The 19,087-nt window shown below is 41.6% G+C and overlaps 3 protein-coding genes across 6 annotated transcripts; 1 reads left to right on the top strand and 2 right to left on the bottom strand.

Moving 5' to 3' along the window:
• Window positions 1-40: 40 nt before the first annotated feature.
• Window positions 41-2,325, bottom strand: rln1 (relaxin 1). Its single transcript, XM_061697532.1, has 2 exons — window positions 1,603-2,325; window positions 41-730 (listed from the first exon to the last, which is right to left on the bottom strand). The coding sequence occupies exons 1-2, from the start codon at window positions 1,793-1,795 to the stop codon at window positions 411-413; spliced, it is 513 nt and encodes a 170-aa protein (XP_061553516.1). The 5' UTR covers window positions 1,796-2,325; the 3' UTR covers window positions 41-410.
• A 143-nt stretch (window positions 2,326-2,468) lies between these two features.
• plgrkt (plasminogen receptor, C-terminal lysine transmembrane protein) lies at window positions 2,469-10,950 on the bottom strand. 2 transcript variants are annotated; one of them, XM_061697534.1, is made up of 6 exons: window positions 10,844-10,950; window positions 10,587-10,658; window positions 10,362-10,462; window positions 5,721-5,851; window positions 5,334-5,443; window positions 2,469-4,128 (listed from the first exon to the last, which is right to left on the bottom strand). In XM_061697534.1, exons 3-6 carry the CDS (start codon window positions 10,440-10,442, stop codon window positions 4,001-4,003), a joined length of 450 nt encoding a protein of 149 aa, XP_061553518.1. In that variant the 5' UTR covers window positions 10,443-10,462; window positions 10,587-10,658; window positions 10,844-10,950; the 3' UTR covers window positions 2,469-4,000. The 2 variants fall into 2 exon arrangements, with proteins under 2 accessions (XP_061553518.1, XP_061553517.1); XM_061697533.1 differs by lacking the exon at window positions 10,844-10,950 and having other exon boundaries at window positions 10,587-10,822.
• A 121-nt stretch (window positions 10,951-11,071) lies between these two features.
• Window positions 11,072-18,603, top strand: LOC133414224 (programmed cell death 1 ligand 1-like). 3 transcript variants are annotated; one of them, XM_061699463.1, is made up of 8 exons: window positions 11,072-11,220; window positions 12,178-12,238; window positions 12,421-12,591; window positions 12,695-12,791; window positions 13,551-13,817; window positions 14,803-14,928; window positions 15,779-15,850; window positions 15,934-18,603. In XM_061699463.1, exons 2-8 carry the CDS (start codon window positions 12,197-12,199, stop codon window positions 15,942-15,944), a joined length of 786 nt encoding a protein of 261 aa, XP_061555447.1. In that variant the 5' UTR covers window positions 11,072-11,220; window positions 12,178-12,196; the 3' UTR covers window positions 15,945-18,603. The 3 variants fall into 3 exon arrangements, with proteins under 3 accessions (XP_061555447.1, XP_061555446.1, XP_061555448.1); XM_061699462.1 differs by having other exon boundaries at window positions 12,329-12,591; XM_061699464.1 differs by lacking the exon at window positions 14,803-14,928 and having other exon boundaries at window positions 12,329-12,591.
• Window positions 18,604-19,087: the final 484 nt, after the last annotated feature.

The following is a 19,087-nucleotide window of genomic DNA, read 5'->3' as shown; positions in this document are numbered from 1 at the left end:
AAAATCACAAAATATTTAATTCTGTGTAGTGAATCGATACAATGTACAAGTATTACTTTTTTTTCATAGAACTGTAGTCCTGAAATAAATTAAGTTTTCCACCACACTCTAATTTATTGAAAAACTGTTGTCTATTGTAGTATTGTGATGATAAACATCAAATCCTTGAGTCACTTTTCTAGTTGGACTCCCTCTTTTAAGTACATGTATCCATTCATCCACATCTTTGTTGTAAAGGCAGGCTTGGCTGTGGACATGAATTCAACAGTGTTGTTACATATGATAGATTTTATTTGATTGTGTATAAAGTGAAAGATGTTGGGGTTTTTTTGGGTTTTTTTTTTCCCCAAAGAAAATGCAGACAATTTGTTAGGAGATATTTACATGATGACACTGCTTCGCTGGGCACCTCAACACAAGCGTCCTATATCATTCTTAGTGCAGCCTTGGCTGCAGCAAATGCCTGCGACACCCTGAGAAAAGTGCCTCCTCGTCCTGCTGCTGCTGCTGCTGTTTCTAGGCCACACTACTTTAGCCAGCACACCTAAATCATTGAATGAATCGGGCTTGTCACTCTTGCTCGGAGCTGCGTGACGGGTCAAAACGTCCGCCGGGGATTTGGAAGAAAAGTAGGTGGAGGAGGTACGCTGGGAAAGAAGGTTGCGAGTGTGGAAGGTGGCCTGCTTGCTCTTTGTTGTGACGTCACTGTGGGGCTTCCACTCGAAGGCTTCTGGAGAAAGACCACACAGTCCATATAATTTCACGCATTTTACTGGCAGGCCAATGGGATAAAAGTACCAAGCTTTAGAGGGAACTGTGGATGGTGCTAAATTAGGAATTATAACATTGAGTGTATATTACAGTACTGTAACAGCTCTGACATTTGGAATTCTGCAAATAAATACTCAAAATCAAAATGTTTGTATTTGGAATTTGGGGGTTTTGTTTATAGAATTTTAAATATATATATTTTACTCAAATATACCTTCTTGTTTTCTGGTATGTTAAAAAAAATTATTAAAGCAATTGTTATTAGGCTAACAAAATAGCAAAATCAAATAAACTGCTCATTTTGCAGTTTTCTCTTAATTTTATTCCAGAGCTGTATATTTTACGGACTTGTAAGAGACACCCACTTGTTGTTTTTTTTTAATATGTACACATTATCCAACATCAATAGCGCCACACTTATCAGTAGAAAAATACTTATCAGCCTGCAAAATACTGTAAAAGCTGTGATAATTTGCTGCATGCTTTGAATCACAAAAAAAAATAGCGGCATCTGCTGGACAAATTTGAAAAAAAAAAAAAAAAAAAAGAATACGAGCGGCACGGTAGATTGTCTGAGGACAGGGGTTCAATCCCCGGCCCCGCCTGTGTGGGGTTTGCATGTTCTCCCCATGATGTATATAGTTATTACATTTATCGGACACCGTGGCCATCCAGCTTCATGAAGTGCTTTAATGCGGACTCTTTCGTTTTCAGTGAGCTAGTTAAATAACGCAAAGTGCTGTTGAAAAGAATCCAATCATAAAAGTCACTTTTGAAGGCATCTTTCGCAATCACAGTCAAATGAGCAGGATGACCAAAGGTTCCACTCACCGAAGTCTGCGTCGTCGAGCCGCTTCCAGCGGGAGCCTCCGCAGGTGAAAATGACGGCTCGTACAAACTCCCTCCCGCACAGCTTGACTCCGTAGTCCCTGAGCAAGAGTGCGCCGCTGACGGCTTGAGCCTGCAAGCCGCCGCACGCGGCCAGCGCCAACACCAGCACGCACGCCGTGGCTCTCCCAAGCATGCTTCTCAACGCCTTCGCACTTCACCACTTGACGGAGCCAATCCGCTTCCTTTAAGGTCTTCTCGCCTAATGGAGCTTGATTGGCTCTCTCGTTGAGCGGACCTCATCTTTTATAGTTCACTCGTCGACCTATGGAGTCGCCCTCGGCCATCCCTCTCGCTCACTCTCAAAAACGTGCGGCATTTTGATGGATGACAATAAGCGCTGAGGTTTCTTTCTCCGTGCTGGCGATATTATTACAGGCGTGCGTTGTGTAACACGCGTAACCGTCGTGTCCAACGGTTACGCGTGTTAACGCGTCTCCGCGTCACCGCTGAAGTCACACGGAGACCAGGGAGGGCCACTTGGCAATGTTGCTTTTTACTGAATTAGCGCAGCTGCACTGCAAACATTGCCGGCACAGTCTCATGCGGTGCCATCCTAACTTTTTCTTCCAAGGACAGCGTACAGTAAAACCGAAGGATGCAAGGGTCCACGTTGACATATTTCACCTTTATTAATGTGAATGCCGAACCGCAAATTGCCAGGCTGTCGTTTGGACCTCACGAGAAACTCAGTTTAGTGACTTTTGACCTGAGCTACGTGCTTAAAAAAGCGCAAACACTGGTCAACGACAAATGTATTGCTCAAGATTTATTAGCTGATCCAGAACAATTTTGATGTGTTGAATGCAAATATCACATTAGTTTTGCTCAATCGGGTTAACTTCTTCGACCGTGGCCACGTTTTTGTTTAATAGGAACAGATATTTGCGCTTTAGTAGTTCAAATAAACGGAGATGCTTGCCCTGAATTTTGAGCAATGGTGACGTAACATTCAATTTACAGGTACTTACTTTTATCAGTGTCTACTATTCAATTTAAAGTAAGCAGAGTTTGTAACATTGAAAACCTGACCTCAACAACAGAAACGGATGTCATTTTCAGATTCAACGATGCAAAATCAGTTGAGAAAACGGACAACTCACCCAAAAAAAATGATTCCAGTGCAATTGAAATGTTGTCGAAAATGTTCACAGTTTGTAGTTTAAACACTGTTTCACGGTTTATTTTTAATACGTTTTGTTTACACCCGTCAGCCCTTTTGGGAATTGCATCATTTTGGATGCCCGTCAGAAGCAGAGAGAGCGCCTCCTTTCCTCTGATTGGTTGCCACCGTGTAGAGGACCCAAGTCTCACTACTTGTGAGAGCACACGTTTGTTATGTTGACAGCGCTGGCTCGGGAGCGGAAAGGGAAGGGGGGAGATCTTCGCTAGGGACGTAGATAAGCTTGAGAAATTCAAATGACCCGACTTCAGGCCTCTCAGCAGAAAAGGAACGCGTGGACGATTTCATTTCACAGTTCACGTGTTTACAGAAGCACCATAGAGACAATACTCCATCCCAAATATGACAAACAGATGGTTTGGTAAAATACGGGAAATCTGATTTTTGAGAACAGAAATCTGAAACTTCATTGTTGGGCCATATTGCCCAGCCCCGGTCACATGTATTATTATTATTACAGCAGTTAACATATTTTTTAACTTGTATGTTGAGTTGAGAATGCCTGTTTGGTTATAAAGTTAGAACAGTTATTGGACTGACAGTTTTGACTCCAAAAAAAGCGTACCTAATGTTGTGGCCGGTGAGTGGAGTGTGTTGAATCGAGGTTCACCTCAATTAATTGGAATATGGTGCAAAAGCTGATTTAGAACAGTCGTCCAATTTAAAAGGTGAAAGTCATGTACTATTAAACACACTAAAGGCCAATTTATTTTGATTGTTCGTTAGCAGCTGCTTCAGTATATTTTCTTTTAACTGAACTACTGAAACACATTTTGTTTTTCACCATATTCTAATTTATTGAGATGCACCCGTGTATACAAAAAATAGCAGTCTTATGAATATGACAACAAACCTTTCATCAAGTCGATCAGCACCAAGCGGGTTTAAAGTTGCTAAAGTTCAGCACATGATGAACGTTCAATACAGGATAAGTTTTGCACTCAAGCTATTTCCTGCAAATCTCATTTTCTTTCAGGTATACTGTATTTTGATTTAGCCATTGAATTATACCGCTACTTACAAAAAGTAACAATGTACATCATATGACCCGAAAGCATCAAATGGCCTTTTTGTGTTCTGCCCCCAACCCCCACCAGCAGCAGCAGGTAAAAGTATGAATGGACGGTTTTAGCGTTGTTTTTGTGGTGGACAAAGTCATTATCTCTCCAAGAAGGAGGCAAGGCTGCTTTTCGCACGTCGGGCCTTCTCTATGCTATCGAAGGTTGGAGTTCCGTGAGGCAAGTCCAGACGGTGGTTTTCAGACGCCATGATACACTCAGCCTCCCCTAAAAGGCAACGGGAGAGCAGAATGTAAGTTTTTTTTTTTTTATTTATTTATTTATTTTTTTAAAGCTATGGAAGGTGACTTTCTTGTCCAGCTCTTCAAAATCAATCAGTCAGGGTTGAGGGTAAACCATTGATGCTGCAGTGGGGCCACTGGTGTGTCCACTTTTGCATGTACATTTCCCCTTCACAAATCCTTTAAGCAGCCACCTTGATTTGGCGCTAAAGACAACTTTCCAAAAAAACAACTGTAAAATATTCGATCCTGTATTAATATATGGTATGTTTCATTCAAATGAGTTGCGCTCTAAAAACTACATGCTACCGGCATAAAATATGAAATCTATACATGAAATACATTTTTTAACCCATTGCTGCACAGTTTTTTTGAATAAAGGAAAAAAAGTCATTTCCATAAAATACACTTCCAGGAATATCTGAATCTCATTAAGGTGGCAGCACATATTTTGCGCAGTCTTGACATGTAATTGAATTGTATTGACATGTAAAACTTCTCAGGTTGTCAGAAATAGTGACGTAAAATGTCTCATTTGAAAGAACTATGAATCCATCCATCCATTTTTTTAAACTACAGTGTTTGTCCTCATTAGGGTGAGCGAGAGCTTATGCCATCATACTTTGGGTGAGAGGCGGGGTACACCCTGGACTGGTTGCCAGCCAATCACAGGGCACAGACAAATAACCATTCACACTCACATTCACACCAACAGACAATTTAGTCTTCAATGAACGTGGGAAGAAACCCGACTTCCTGGGCTAAACTCACATAAGCGCAGGAAGTAAACTGTTTCTACGGCGATTCAAAACCTGATTTAACCACTTTTGTATGTGTAGACCTGTTTTTAAAGGCTTTTTTCTTCTTCCAATTTTTTCAATAAGATTACTCGATGTGATTATTAAAGGTGGCTCGTAACTTTAAAAAGAAAATGTGGGCCCCTAGGTGGCGTCGCTTGAGAACCCTTGTTCTTAACACGTTATTCCGCCTTAATTCTTTATCTTACCAAAACATTTGGGACTATTCCACACTTCAATTTTTTTGTTCCTCAGTGCACAAAGCAAACTCCATAAATTCATACTTCGCTGGATTTGGGTGAGGAAGCACTAACTTTACAAAACATTTTTCAACCCAAAAAAAAAATCTGATGTTACAGTATAACAGGGGGCTCATTTACTTGACTTTACTTACCTCGAACTCGATGAATAAGTGTCCCATAGGCACCGTCCATCTGATAGGCAAATATGAAGCTGAGGGGCAAGATAGGCGCCAACAGGGCTGGTTTCTTTCTTTTTAGGGCACTGGATAAAAATAAATAAATGCATTTGATTACTTTAATAATAAAGCAATATTACTTTATCTTGGTTTAAGAAAGAAACGTGCATTCGGGGACCGGAAACACTTTGTGGCTCGCCAGACTGACAGCTGTTATTGGTGAGAAAAGCTAGCGAGTCGTAAATGTGACATTTTGGGACTGTGTGATCGCCGGAGCAGCAAAAGGCCACCGGACAAAATGTGAAGCTGACAAAATACATGAGCACACTGGCATTTTTTTGAGTCCGTGTGTGTGAAACTCACCCAACGGTGAGGCCGGTGAATGCCACAGCGAAGAATGTGCCGAAGTACTTGATGAACTCTCTGGACCTGGCAATCTGCATCGCCATCTGTCGCTCCCTCATCTGGTTCTGCATCATCATCTGACGCTCCAGCTGGACAAACACACACGTCACAATGCCTGTTGCTGGGCATCTGGATTCCATATGCGAGCAAAGAGTAGTTGTGCTACCTTGTGGCAGAGTCAGTGAATTGCAGTACAGTTAACGCCCGACAAATCGCAATTAACCACATTTTCTGTGGAACCTACGACTTCAAAAAACTATTCGCTCAATCACTAATATATTTGCACCTATCCTCATATTTTTGTGCTCTTTCTGCCCCCCACCCCCCTTTCATTTCAGGTATAATTTGCTGTGTAAGACGTGAGAGCATCAGCATTGAATCGCTTGGAAGTTTTTGTAAGCATATCATTCCCTTGCCCGTGGCTTGCCAGCTGACATTGGAGCAGTGTTGCAAAATTGCCGCCTGGCAAGATGTCTTTCAGTCCCCACTTGAAGTTTACGACAATCATACTGCTCCAATGTGTCGTACAATTGACACTATCCATAGCAAGTCCCTCGAAACAGAATCTGTTCTTGAACCTGCTACTAGCACCGGTGATGAAAACACAGAACTCTTAGAGCAGGCGTTCACGCAAAGCCAAGTAAACTCTTCACTGGAACTCGGCATCAACCGAAGCTTGATTCAGCGGATGCTTCGAAGAGCGATAAAAGCATTACTTCAGGTTGTTCAAAGGCTGCAAGTGGAAGATTATGACGCTTGTGTGGAAATGTGTTCATCAATCCTCCACCATTACCAAAGCGACTCTCAGCTCTTGGAAAAGTTTCAGTTCAGCGACAGCGAGTCTAAATAGACACACACGTCAAAATTGGAAAATCAAACCTAGCAGAAGTCTTGTGCATGAACAAGATTCAGCGAAACTGGTGGTTTGGTGTGCCTTGTCTCGCAAATTAGACCACTGAAACTTTATGGAACACTTCTCAAACAGAAGTCGGACGGAGAAAAACGTCTTGCCAGGTGGGAATTTCGCAACGCTGCTCTGATGTCAATTAGCGAGCCATGGGCCAAGGGAATGATGCGCTTAGAAAAACTAGAAAGCCCAAGTTGCCGCATGCTGATGGCCTCACGTCTGTCTGAATGATACCTGAAACGAAAAAGAACTGTACAGTGGATTTTGGGACACCCTATATATACTTTTCAAGTGAGACTATAAATCACAGCGTCAAAAACGTAATCAGATGTCTAAGTGGAATGAAATAATTGGGAAAATCAAACCATCACGTATTGCTTTCAATTTCAAGGAGTTTCCAACGACCGTGTTTGGAAAAATCATAGTTTAACGTATATTTACAGTAGTTTAAATTATTGATATAATCAATGAAAGAAACATTTTAAGGGATGTCCCAACTGTTTGAAAATTGTTACTCTCTGTGTCTGGGCTTGGTCTCCTACCCCCGCGAATAACGAGGGTTTACTGTATAACATCGTGAACAACGGTGACTCTAATTTAGGTGCCGTGGAGGGCAGATCCCCTCAAGGACCAAGAAACTGGAGGCATTTTTCCAGTGTTTACTACAGTAATATAGAAACTATCCTTAATGGTTCTACATCACATTGCAATCTTTTTTTAAAAATAAATAAATAAATAAATAAATACTTGCTGTAGCACACAAGGCAGCAGCAGAACTATACATATGCTAATAAATTGCAATAAAGCTTACAATTCACTATAGAAAACCCATACCGCATAAACACGGTTCATGTCAGCAGTCAAATATGGTAATGTGGTCCAAACACTGGCCTCCTATTGTTGACCCCATGCGGACTACCATGGCTTGTCCACACTCTGCAGTAGGCTTGAAAACAATCGCCCTAAATCAGAACCCTTTAGCTGCAATTAACTGGCCGAAACGTCAAAGGTGCGTTTATACAGTATAAAACACACTTGAGATAATAACACAATCAAGGCTGAGGCATTTCTTTTAAACCATTGCCAAGAAGCATGCTGTTCGGACTGCTTGTGGAGTTGAGCAGCAAAAGTTCAATTAATCACCAATTATTCATGTGTGTCAAGTTGTTTTGACTTTGCCACTTTTGTCGGAATTCTGTGCTGATTGCGGTTTGTTGGGTGGCTTGCAATTAGCAGAAGTAAAGCTTGGATATACCGGGTACCGTACGCCAAATAAAAGGTAGCGGAGATAAATTATGGTTTGCTAGGCTGGGTGACCCATGACAGTAATTACTACAGACGGGCAATTGAAAAGAATTGAGCGATTCCGATTCCCTTATCAAGCCAATTCCTTATTGATTCGCTGATTGATTCTGGGTAAGGGAAGGAAAATACTAATTATACACGATCTCATTGATGTCCTTATTATTATATACCTCATTATATGATGATGATGATGATGATAATACAAAAAATGTTTCTGCATACTGTTGTACAATATGGACAAACTGTTATATCCCAATATATATATATATATATATATATATATACACACACACACACACACATACACACACACACACACACACACACATACATATAACTAACTACATAAACACACACACACAGTATATGGTCACTACCGAATAAATAAATAAATTAACAGATTGTACCTCATGTGACATTTGATGACATCAGTGACAAGAGAAGCAAAAAAAAAGCATAAAGAAATGACGCACAAACAAGCTTTCAAGGTGTCAATGTGCAAGCAGAGCTGGAAAAGGAGCAGAAGAACCACTGACATTTCTTTAAGGGCTGGAAGTAGATGTCACACTCTACACTTGAACAACTGATCATGACACAATACACGAAACGTAACTAACTGTTAGGCAGCTGGGTATACAAAGCAGAAAGTTGTTGACTGGCTGGCTCTTTAACTGTTGACATTTTTAAAATTATTTTTATTTACTTATTTGACAAAAAAGAATGGACGACGGGACAGTGGAAATGATGTGGTGGCCCTCGGCTCTTTAGCTTGACACAAGGTCACAATCTAAAAAAACTAATAACTTTCATTACGTCATATCATATTCATTTGGCGAAAGCGAGTCACTCGTCGATGATGTAGTGAAACAGCAACGTCAGATACTACATTCCTTGCAAACTTCAATTATTAACAATTAACCAACACATTCATCTGGAGCCAGCTGCTCTACAGCAGGGGGGCCGCTACGCCCACCCCTCTGTGCCCCACCGCAGATCCATGGTACAGCCGAGGAATTAAACAATCCACTACAATATAAAGCATATAAACATCAGATATGAATCCTAATGGCCGCGGGTTCACCATTCCGTCACCCCCCCCCCCCCCCAAAAAAAAAGGGATTATCTACCACGTGTACAGCTGGGCCCAGGGGAGGAAATGAAGGTGCAAAAAACACAATCTGTTTTAGTGCACATATGTCACTGTGTTATGGAATTTACACCTGCGCTGTAGCTTGCAGCCATCAATAATCACTGTAAAAGGCACCTCAATATTAGAAAAAACGAAATGGTTTGATCTAAAAAAAAAAAACAATAATAAAAAAAAGAAAAAGTCATTAATAACGTAATCATAAAATGAAGGCATATCTGTAAATGGACTAATGAATGGCTAAAATCAAAATACATCGTTACTTCTGAGAAGGGACATAACCAAAAAAAATAATAAGAAAAGAATAATAACAGTAATAATAAATGAAAGAAACATAAATACTATTAACTGTGCAAGGAATGTCTTCAGTAACATTTTAACATTATTAACTGTGATACTAGTGTAAAATAAAAACAAACAAACGTGAAAACAAAACACTATAAACTTGCTACAATGTGTTACGATTGACAAATCTCCATTCGTTCCAAGCCCAATTATCTAAAAATACCGTAGCTTTAATAACTTTCAGCACGTCATCATGATTGAGCAAAATCCACACACAATGGCTATGACCTAAAAATAACTTGAATCGTTTCCGTCACCATTACGTAGCAAAAGGGATTTCCTCCTTGATGATGTAGTCCCAAAGTTATTCATGTACTAGAAACATCTCATTCACCTACCTTAGAGTATCTATTCCAGTGACGTACATGAACAGGTCGAACAATCCAATGCTTTTGCAAACGGCTGAAGATACAATTACAGTGACTTGACACCCGACAGCAAAATAGTGGACTTCTGGTAAAAATCTAATTCACACTTCCCTAAAAGTGATAATAATAAAACCATGAATATACCATAAACTATGACCCAAAACCACTTTAATAGCATTTCAAACTTGGGATGCACCGAGAATTCTGTTACCTAAAACATTGGGCCGAAAATTGATCAAAAAATAATTTTTGAAAAGGCAAAACTGTTTGACAGAAATAGTGCCAGGACAAAGAACATTCCACAAAAAATAGAGAAATAAATCAAATATTTTTGCTGCATCCAAATCAGTACTTTTTCAATCTTTTTTATCTTGTCTTATTTGTTATTCTATTTATATTTCACAAGTCTTTAGACATATTGGGTTAGACATAAGGTTTCTAACTTGATTGACTGGGACAACAAGTTTACACTGCAGCGCACTGCAACGTTTGTCATCTTTTGAAATGGCCATAGCAAATGGACTCACCTGTAGTCTTGAGTTGTGCAGCATAAACTCCTGCTGCTTTTTCAAGTTTGCATCCATGGACTTGGAGAGAAGAAATCCCATGGTGGTGATTTTAGCACAACCTAAATGGACAAACACTTGGTTACAGCCTCATTTTCTGCACTGTTCTCAGAACACGCGGCTATCGTGCACATATTGCTAACATTTCGCGACGTTGGAACGGAATATTTGTGAAAAGATACGTACCGGATCAGAGGAGATGATGAAATGAATGACTTTCAAGGTGACTCGTGCACGACTTTCAAGGACTTCCAAATACTGCACGTGATTACGAGGACATTTTATTGTGAGAAGGAAAAGACAGCACACTTCCCGGGTTAGCCTGTCAAATCGTGGCGTGAACCAACACTGCTTTTCCGCTCGCTCTTTCAAAATAAAACGACATTTGCCACAGTTCCTCAATACCGCAATCCCGACTTTCATTTAGTGGCCGCACATCTCACCTACGCCGCCGCCTTCTTGATTCATTTTGCAATATAATGAATTAAACGCATCATCTGGTCATCAAGGTCCATTTGATCTCGCAGGCACTGTTCCCCGGTCGCCATTGTTTTTACTTTTTTCCTTGTTCCGGAAAGACGGCTACCGGAATTGGCCATAAATGCAGTGGAAACTCCACCCTCCTCTCGTCAACCCGCAGATGACGCTCTCTACCCACGCGGGGAGTTTCCTTGGGAACCAGATGGAGCTGTGATTGTCTTCGGCGTGCGTGAGAAACGTCACGAACCACGAGAAACGTCACGAACCACAGAGAAGTACAATAAATTGTAAAAATGGAAAACGCAGTCCTTCATTAAAGGGAAGTGAAGTTCTCACCAAGGTAAGACTATGATTCATTGTTGGAGAGAATCGTATTTCATTTTTTTTTTAAATAATATAGCTTGATTCATGTATTCATGTTGATTTAATATGCAACACATGAAAATACTCAATCTATAGAATATGTTAGATTTTTTAAATAATATATTTTTGAATTCATTACATCTTCATACTGTTATATAATGAAAGCTGTACCCCAGATTTTAAATTGTCTTTCAATGTCTCTACTTTTATGTACACCAAACAATGAATGTAGCTGTTTTTTTTAATTTGGATATCAAATTGACAAATGACAAAAACCCACTAGAAAATCACGTTTGTTGTCTTGTTGGAAGCAACTCAATTTTCACATCATCACTGGTCATCAAAAAGTAAAGTCAAGTAAGTTCGTTTTTGGCATGTCCTATGGAAAGCATTAACCTCTAAAAATTTACAAGATTTTACATTTTTCAAAATTTTGTTCTGTTCCAATCAAATAATGTGAAAGGTTTGTTGTTTGAATTTTCACATCGCGACTTTCCAACGAAATGCATAGTGTCTTGTTTCGTATTTTCAATTTTTAATGTCATTTTTTGTTTTTGTGTAATAAATAAATGAATGACTAAATAAATAAGAATGAACAAATAATTAGCTACATGCTTTTGAGTGGACAATTTTTGGGGGGAAAATCAAATTAACAATTTTTTGGGGTTTCCAACGTAGAAATAAAACGTAATGAAAACTCAATTGTGTTGAATGTTTTTTATTGGAATAAAATAAACAATTTGGGGGAAATACAAATGTAGAATGTACATATGAAAACAAAGTGCTTATCATTGTGCACCCCCCCCCCCCCCACCCACACACACACACACACACACACACAAAGTATCTGTCTTCTAGATTTGTTTTTGTAATGACAGTTTGTCTGTAGTTTATCTGACTATGTCTCTCATACTTTCTCCTCTTTGCGCCTCAGATCCAAATGAAGTGGTCCAATGTCTTTATTTTGCAAGTCATGTTCCAGCCATGTCTTCAAGGTATTTGCAGTGGAAAGACGGCACTTTTAGGAACACTTTGATTTCATATCAGGCCTTTTAAATCTTGGCTTTCTCCTGCTTTCCATCAAGTCTCGTTAACCACCGACGCGGAGCGGACCTCATATAAGACCGAGTTGGGAGGAGACGTGGTAATGGGCTGCCGGTTCTTCCCTTTGTCTCAGCATCCCTACGAGGACTTGACGGTGTCCTGGCACTGGATCTCGCCGGCTCGGTCTCGGGAAGTGTACCGTATGGATCGCGGGCAGGAGCAAGCCTCCTTCCGGCATCCGGACTTCCGGGGTCGCGCCAGGCTTCTCACCGAGCAGATTAAAGATGGCTGGGCCAAGTTGCAGGTCAGGTTATGTCTCCCCCCTGCCTCCAAATTCCCCTTGTCTTCCTTTGGGTCCAAGAATACATTTGTGCAAGAAAAATACTGAAACTGTACTACTGTTGCAGGTGTCCAGGCTGCGCATCAATGACACGGGAACCTACCAGTGTATAATAGGGACAACAAACGGGGCTGACTATAAGGAGATTAAGTTATCTGTTACTGGTAAGCAGCGCTTCTTGACACGTGGCTTTCGCACCAATACGGCAGGGGCGCATATCATACGGGCCAAGTCAAGTCCGCAAGAGCATTTGAGCCGACCTGTCACGCAATTCGAAAAACACAAAACCTCAGAGGAGCTGTTATAAAAACCCACAAATACTCATAACATATAGCGATACACATTTGTTTTGAATGAAAAGTCTACTTTTGGCGTTGCTCGAATTAATTAGCCTGCTCGAAAGGGCGGCTCTCATTACGCCCCACATACTGCTGGGCCAATCGCGAGTAGGATTTTGTTCCCATGACGACCGGGGTTGTAGCTCGGGGATTGAACTGGCAAGCGTCAGTTTTGCCACACGCAGAGTGTGGCAAAAAAAAAGCAAGCGCCCATCAAGACAATAAAAGTATTTTCACTTGAGGAGGCAGCACTTCACGTACTACGCTGTGTGTATGTGGCACTGTGTGTACCCAAGCTTTGATAGGCTCTGGCTCACCCGAGACCTGAATGAGGATAAACGCCTGGAGTGCTTGCCCTCATATTAATGCTCTTTTTGCATTTGTAAATATACACATTTTAAAAAATGGGCAGAAAAAAGATTATTTGGTTGTTTAATTTCACACTTAGTGGACAGGCACTCTAGAGACCCAACTATTTGTATACAAGCCATTGAAAAGTAAATTTCCCATAATACTGGATGACCACTTTAAACAGCTAGATCATATCAGACACCAAATGCTTTGTGCTTTATCTCATTCTTGCAGCACCTTTTAAAACGGTCACCAAAAACATTTCCAAATCAGCAAGAGGAGGCGAGCTCGTGCTAAGCTGCCAGTCCGAGGGCTACCCGCTGTCCACGGTGACCTGGGAGGACGCTCACCGGCGAGATCTCAACGCCAGCGCCGCCGTTGTGTTGACAGAGGACCGCCTTTTCAGAATCACCACTCAGATACGAGTGGCATCATCGCAGAGAAACAACTACACGTGTAGCTTTGACAGTAGCGGCTCCTCTTCAACTTTTCTCATTCCAGGTGTGCATGAGTTTCTATACTTTCAAACGTGGCGTTAAATGCTTCCCGTTATGTTGTTTTTCCATTGGGTGGGTTTAGATCAGGGGGTGGTGTCACTCTTTAACTGTGGCCCTGTGAAGCCTTCTAAACTTGACTTTCCTAGCAAAGTACATTAAATGCCAAAGCATTTAATGTACTTTGCATTTTTATCGTGTGGGACGTTTTCCACTGAGAGTCGTACGACGCCCACCTGTAGGTTGACTCCGTTCAGGTCTGTGCGGGAGGTGAGGCTCTTCACAAAAACTTGTAATTCTTTTAGATCAGAGGTGGACAAAACTTTTATGCTCAAGGTCCCCGTTTGACAGATGGTCCAGATCATTTGGAGATGATTTAAAAAATAAAAATAAAAATAAAATAAAAAAGTTACAAATGTTCAAGAAAAAATACTTTATTTGAATCATGAAATTATGTTTTGTTTTCATTGTATTGATAATATAACTTAATTATAATTATTAACCAATTGTTTGATAAGATAATACAATTATGTGTTTCACAATGTTTTTAATTTCCTAACAATAAATTCATGAACAAGTTTTAGATAAAAGAATAAAAACATTAACCAAAAAATAATAACACATTGATTTTAATTAGCCTGTGACCCTAGTGAGTATAAGCAGTTCAGAGAATGGATGGATGGCTTTTAATTAACAAATACTACGAAAAAAACCCAGATAAAATAATGCAAGAAATATTTCAGGACTTTTGATAATGTACAGTAAATGCTCGAGGATAGAAGTGTAGTTTTTCAGGAAATTCTGCTGTATTCTGCTGTATTTCCAAAGGTCCCTTTAGTCATGAAGCATTGTTTTGAAACCTACATGGGGAAGTACGAACTATGACAAAGTATTAACAGCATGTTTGATTATTTCCATTGTGGCCAATCACGCGAAAATGATCATGTGACAAATCACCCACAATTCTTTGTTTTTCACAATTCTTTTTATAGATGACACACAGCTACAGGTGGAAAACAAGTACAATGTAGTTGTAATCGGTGCAGCAGTCGGCACATGTATTGGAATTGCACTGATTGGCTTCATTGTAGTGGTGCTAATTTATCTGCACCAAAAAGGTAATGGAAACAAATGTCTGTCCGTCTTTTCCATCTGTCTGACTTGAGATGACTTTTTTTTTGACTTGACACATGCTCAGGTGAGAATGTCCTGCTTGCTCATTCATGTGTTTTGCAAAAAAAAAAAAAACCCGGCAATTTAAAGCCATTTCCAAATGCAACTGATTTTTTTTTCCCCCTCGGTGTTTGAATATGAGTTGAATATGACTGGTTAGCACATCTGCCTCACAGTTCTGAGGACCCGGGTTCACCTGTGTTGAGTTTGCATGCTCTCCCCGTGCCTGCATGGGGATACGCCGGTTTCTTCCCACATCCCAAAAAACATGCATCATAGGTTAATTGAAGACTTTAAATTGCCCGTAAGTGTGAATGTGGGTGCGAATGGTTATTTGTTTATATTTGCCCTGCGATTGGCTGGCGACCAGTTCAGGGTGTACCCCATCTCTCACCCAGAGTCAGATGGGATAGGCTCCATCAACGCCCGCAACCCTAGTGAGGAAAAGCGGCTCAGAAAATGGGTGGATGGATGTTTGAATAAGGTCGGGACGACAATGATCTAACATTTGTATTTAGGACTTACTAGAGAAATGAGCGGGTCGGGGTCAGTCTCCATACACAGCATATTCCTCTCATTATTTTTGTATTTCCGGAGGGAAAAAAAGTAAGCATTGATTTTAATGGATAGTAAACAAAAATGCAAAGAGCTCATTCTATAATTCATGTTTTACTAACTCAAGACAGTTGTGTGGAACAGGTTAACAAGAGAGCGCTATGCACGGAAGTCATTTTCATTATTTTTAGTGTAGGAAGTGTCACTCAAAATAATATGTTGCATATTAATCTCTTTCAGGCCTTTGCAGAAAAGAGCAAAATACGCCAACCAAGAAAGCAGAGGAAGAAAAAATATTTATTTTTACTGAAGGTAACTGGTTTAATTTACGTTATGTAGTAGGAACAGTAGTGATGGTCATATTTAGAAAATGTGTTTTTTTTTTTTTTTTTCAGGTTTAGAGTAAAGTTCACAATGCTGGAAAATGTATCATCCGCTTGTTTCCAGTGTGCATCCGTTTGATGCTTTCCAGGCTTCACTGCCAGACATCGGAGGAACAGCTTTCCTCCAAGGAAAGCCGGGTCGTGCAAAGACGAGCGTCCTTCGGTCTCGCAAGACGACAAAAAGGTCTTGGGACATTTTAGCAAAGAGTTCAAGGTTTAAAAAGGCGATATTGGTCGCATAGACTGATGTAATTATTGATTTAGTTTTTACAATTCATATAGCGGAACCTCCCAAGTTGAATACCTCACAACTGATCAAAATATGAAGGTGAACACATTTTGACAATCGCATGCAACTGAGAGCGTAGTGGTTTAATGACGAGCACACAAAAAAAAGTTATTTCGTTCAGGCGTCTTCAAAGTGTCACCTTATCATGTTTTAATACATTAGTTAGTTAGTAAGTTGATTTAGTTTTGTTATACAGTACAGTGTGTAGCTTCTCCCTATACTTGGAGAGAAGTTAGGAATGTTCAAATATGAATTAAGCCAGCGCCTGTCCAGTTATCTAAGGTTTTATGATGCAACTGTTTGAGCCTAGAACAAATTAATTACCTATACATGACTTCCAATGGGGAAAATACGTTTTGGAAGGCAACTGACGTCACATGATGGATTATGTTCAACTTCGAGGTTCCACTGTACACTGTGTGTACTCATCAACATCCTTTTTTTTTTTTTCTGTGTTTCCCAAAGAATTATGTGGCCGGCCACTCAAAACAAATGTACAGAAATTAGCTGCGGTGTACATCAGGGTTTGATTCTAGGCTCGATCTTTTTCTTTTGTTTTTGTCAGTTCCTGAACTTCCAATAGCCTAATGTCACAACATACACACCTCATAATACTTATTACAAAATTCATGTGAAATGCACTGCAAGACCATTGATAAACCCAAAAATATGTATGAACCATCAATCCTGCACAAGCTGTTGAAGACAAAGAACTGTATTAAGAAGTGATACATCGTATCATGCATATTTTTTTTAAAGATAGTTTAATGCGTCCACTTTCAGTTTGCTAAAGGAAAGTACTGTATTCAGTATACATCTTTATGCTGTTGCATGAACCCTGAAAGCCCTGAAGGTTCAACATGAATCACACATTAAACAGTGAGATGTTCTCTGTTTCATTCTGAATCGGTGCAAACGAAACTGATTGATTTATTGCTTGTCGTTGTTCCTCATTTGAATTACAGTCAGTGTACAGCAGTTTTTACGAGAAGAAAGAAGTGTCCCTTAGCCTGTTCTCAGCAAGACATTTCGATTCTCATTTGAGTGTTATCTATAGTACAAAAGAAGCCTGGAACTTTATCCATTTGTGTATAACAAGCTGATTTTGTCATGATCTGTGTTTTGGTTTGGGTTGTGTTTAGTTTTGTTCCATGTTTTCCTGTGTTCCATGTTTGTCGTGTGCTCATTAAGTTGTTGTGTCCACCTGTTCTCGTCTGCTTTGTGTCAACCAATCAGCTCTCTCCAGCCACTCATGTCTTGTCCAGGTGTTCCTCGTTGTCTCGTCTATCTGTTTGTATTTAGTTCCCTGGTTTCTTTCAGTTCTTGTCGGTTCATTGTCGTTGTCACATGTCTCTGCCATGTCATAGTCGTCAGTTGTCTTTGTCATTGTGGTATGTCATTGTCAGGTGTCATTTTCCGTTTCTATTCCACGTCTTACTCACAGGTCATAGTTTGTTTCCAGTTTTAGATATTCGAGTGTTTCTTTGCTACTTTGATTTGAGTGGTATCTGTTGTGGGACTTTGTTCAGTTTTCCCTTTTCTAAGATTAAATATTATTTTGAGACTCCCGCACTCCTGCCTTGCCTCCCTGCTTCCCTGCAATTGGGTCCACCATGTTCTCACCTTGCGTTACTCGCCCTCGCCTTAACCACGTACGTGACAGAATGAACCGACCAGAACAGGACCCAGCGGGAAGAAGATGGCGTCACCCTGGACACCACCAAACTGCCTCCCACCGTCCTCAGCCTGCCATCCATACCTACCCTCCTCCAGTAAGCCCAATCGTTCAGTCTTTTCTGTCCTTTTCATCGGGTCCCCCCACTTGTCCTAGTTATTCACCATGCCCTACTATTTTACATCCACATGTTTCTTTAGATTCTGATTTTTCTGATTGTGAAGATGGCCCCGATTTAGTTAACCTTCTGTCTGATTCTGACTCTGACACAGACTTAGATTTTTCTGGTTCCTTCCCTAGTTTATCCCGTCCTCGTCAGTTTTTGTCACGTCTCCCCATTTCCAACCCCAGTGAGTCCAAAACCTTTCCCTCGGACCTTTTCTTGGGCACCCGTTTGGCCATCTACCCGGGACCGCCGCGTGGTGGCCAACGGAGGCGCCCAAGTAAAGGTCAAATTTTGCCCCCTCGTTTTTTCCCTGTTCACAAGTCACTTAATTTTTCACCTGTTCCCACACGTTGTTCCACGGCTCCACTTAAGTCACGTCCAGTCAAACCTGCCCCCAAGCCACCATGTTCTGTACCAGCCATTTTTCCTAGTTCACCTTCCCGAGACCTTGTGCACTCTTCCACTCCCGTACCCTCTACTCCCAAACCTCAATGGCGGCAGGCTGAGGAAGCGACTGCAGGCCCCGTTCCTGCTCCTCGGCAGCTGCGGCAGGCTCCCGTTCCTGCTCCTCGGCAGCTGCGGCAGGCTCCCGTTCCTGCTCCTCGGCAGCTGCGGCAGGCTCCCGTTCCTGCTCCTCGGCAGCTGCGGCAGGCTCCCGTTCCTGCTCCTCGGCAGCTGCGGCAGGCTCCCGTTCCTGCTCCTCGGCAGCTGCGGCAGGCTCCCGTTCCTGCTCCTCGGCAGCTGCGGCAGGCTCCCGTTCCTGCTCCTCGGCAGCTGCGGCAGGCTCCCGTTCCTGCTCCTCGGCAGCTGCGGCAGGCTCCCGTTCCTGCTCCTCGGCAGCTGCGGCAGGCTCCCGTTCCTGCTCCTCGGCAGCTGCGGCAGGCTCCCGTTCCTGCTCCTCGGCAGCTGCGGCAGGCTCCCGCTCCTGCTCCTCGGCAGCTGCGCCAGGTTCCCGCTCCGGCGGCGCTCGTCCAGCGGCCGCCACCCGTCCCCGCTCCGGCGGCGCTCGTCCAGCGGCCGCCACCCGTCCCCGCTC

Source organism: Phycodurus eques, chromosome 15 (assembly GCF_024500275.1).
Source record: "Phycodurus eques isolate BA_2022a chromosome 15, UOR_Pequ_1.1, whole genome shotgun sequence".
NCBI classification, from domain to species: domain Eukaryota; kingdom Metazoa; phylum Chordata; class Actinopteri; order Syngnathiformes; family Syngnathidae; genus Phycodurus; species Phycodurus eques.
This window is presented reverse-complemented; position numbering and strand designations above follow the sequence as displayed.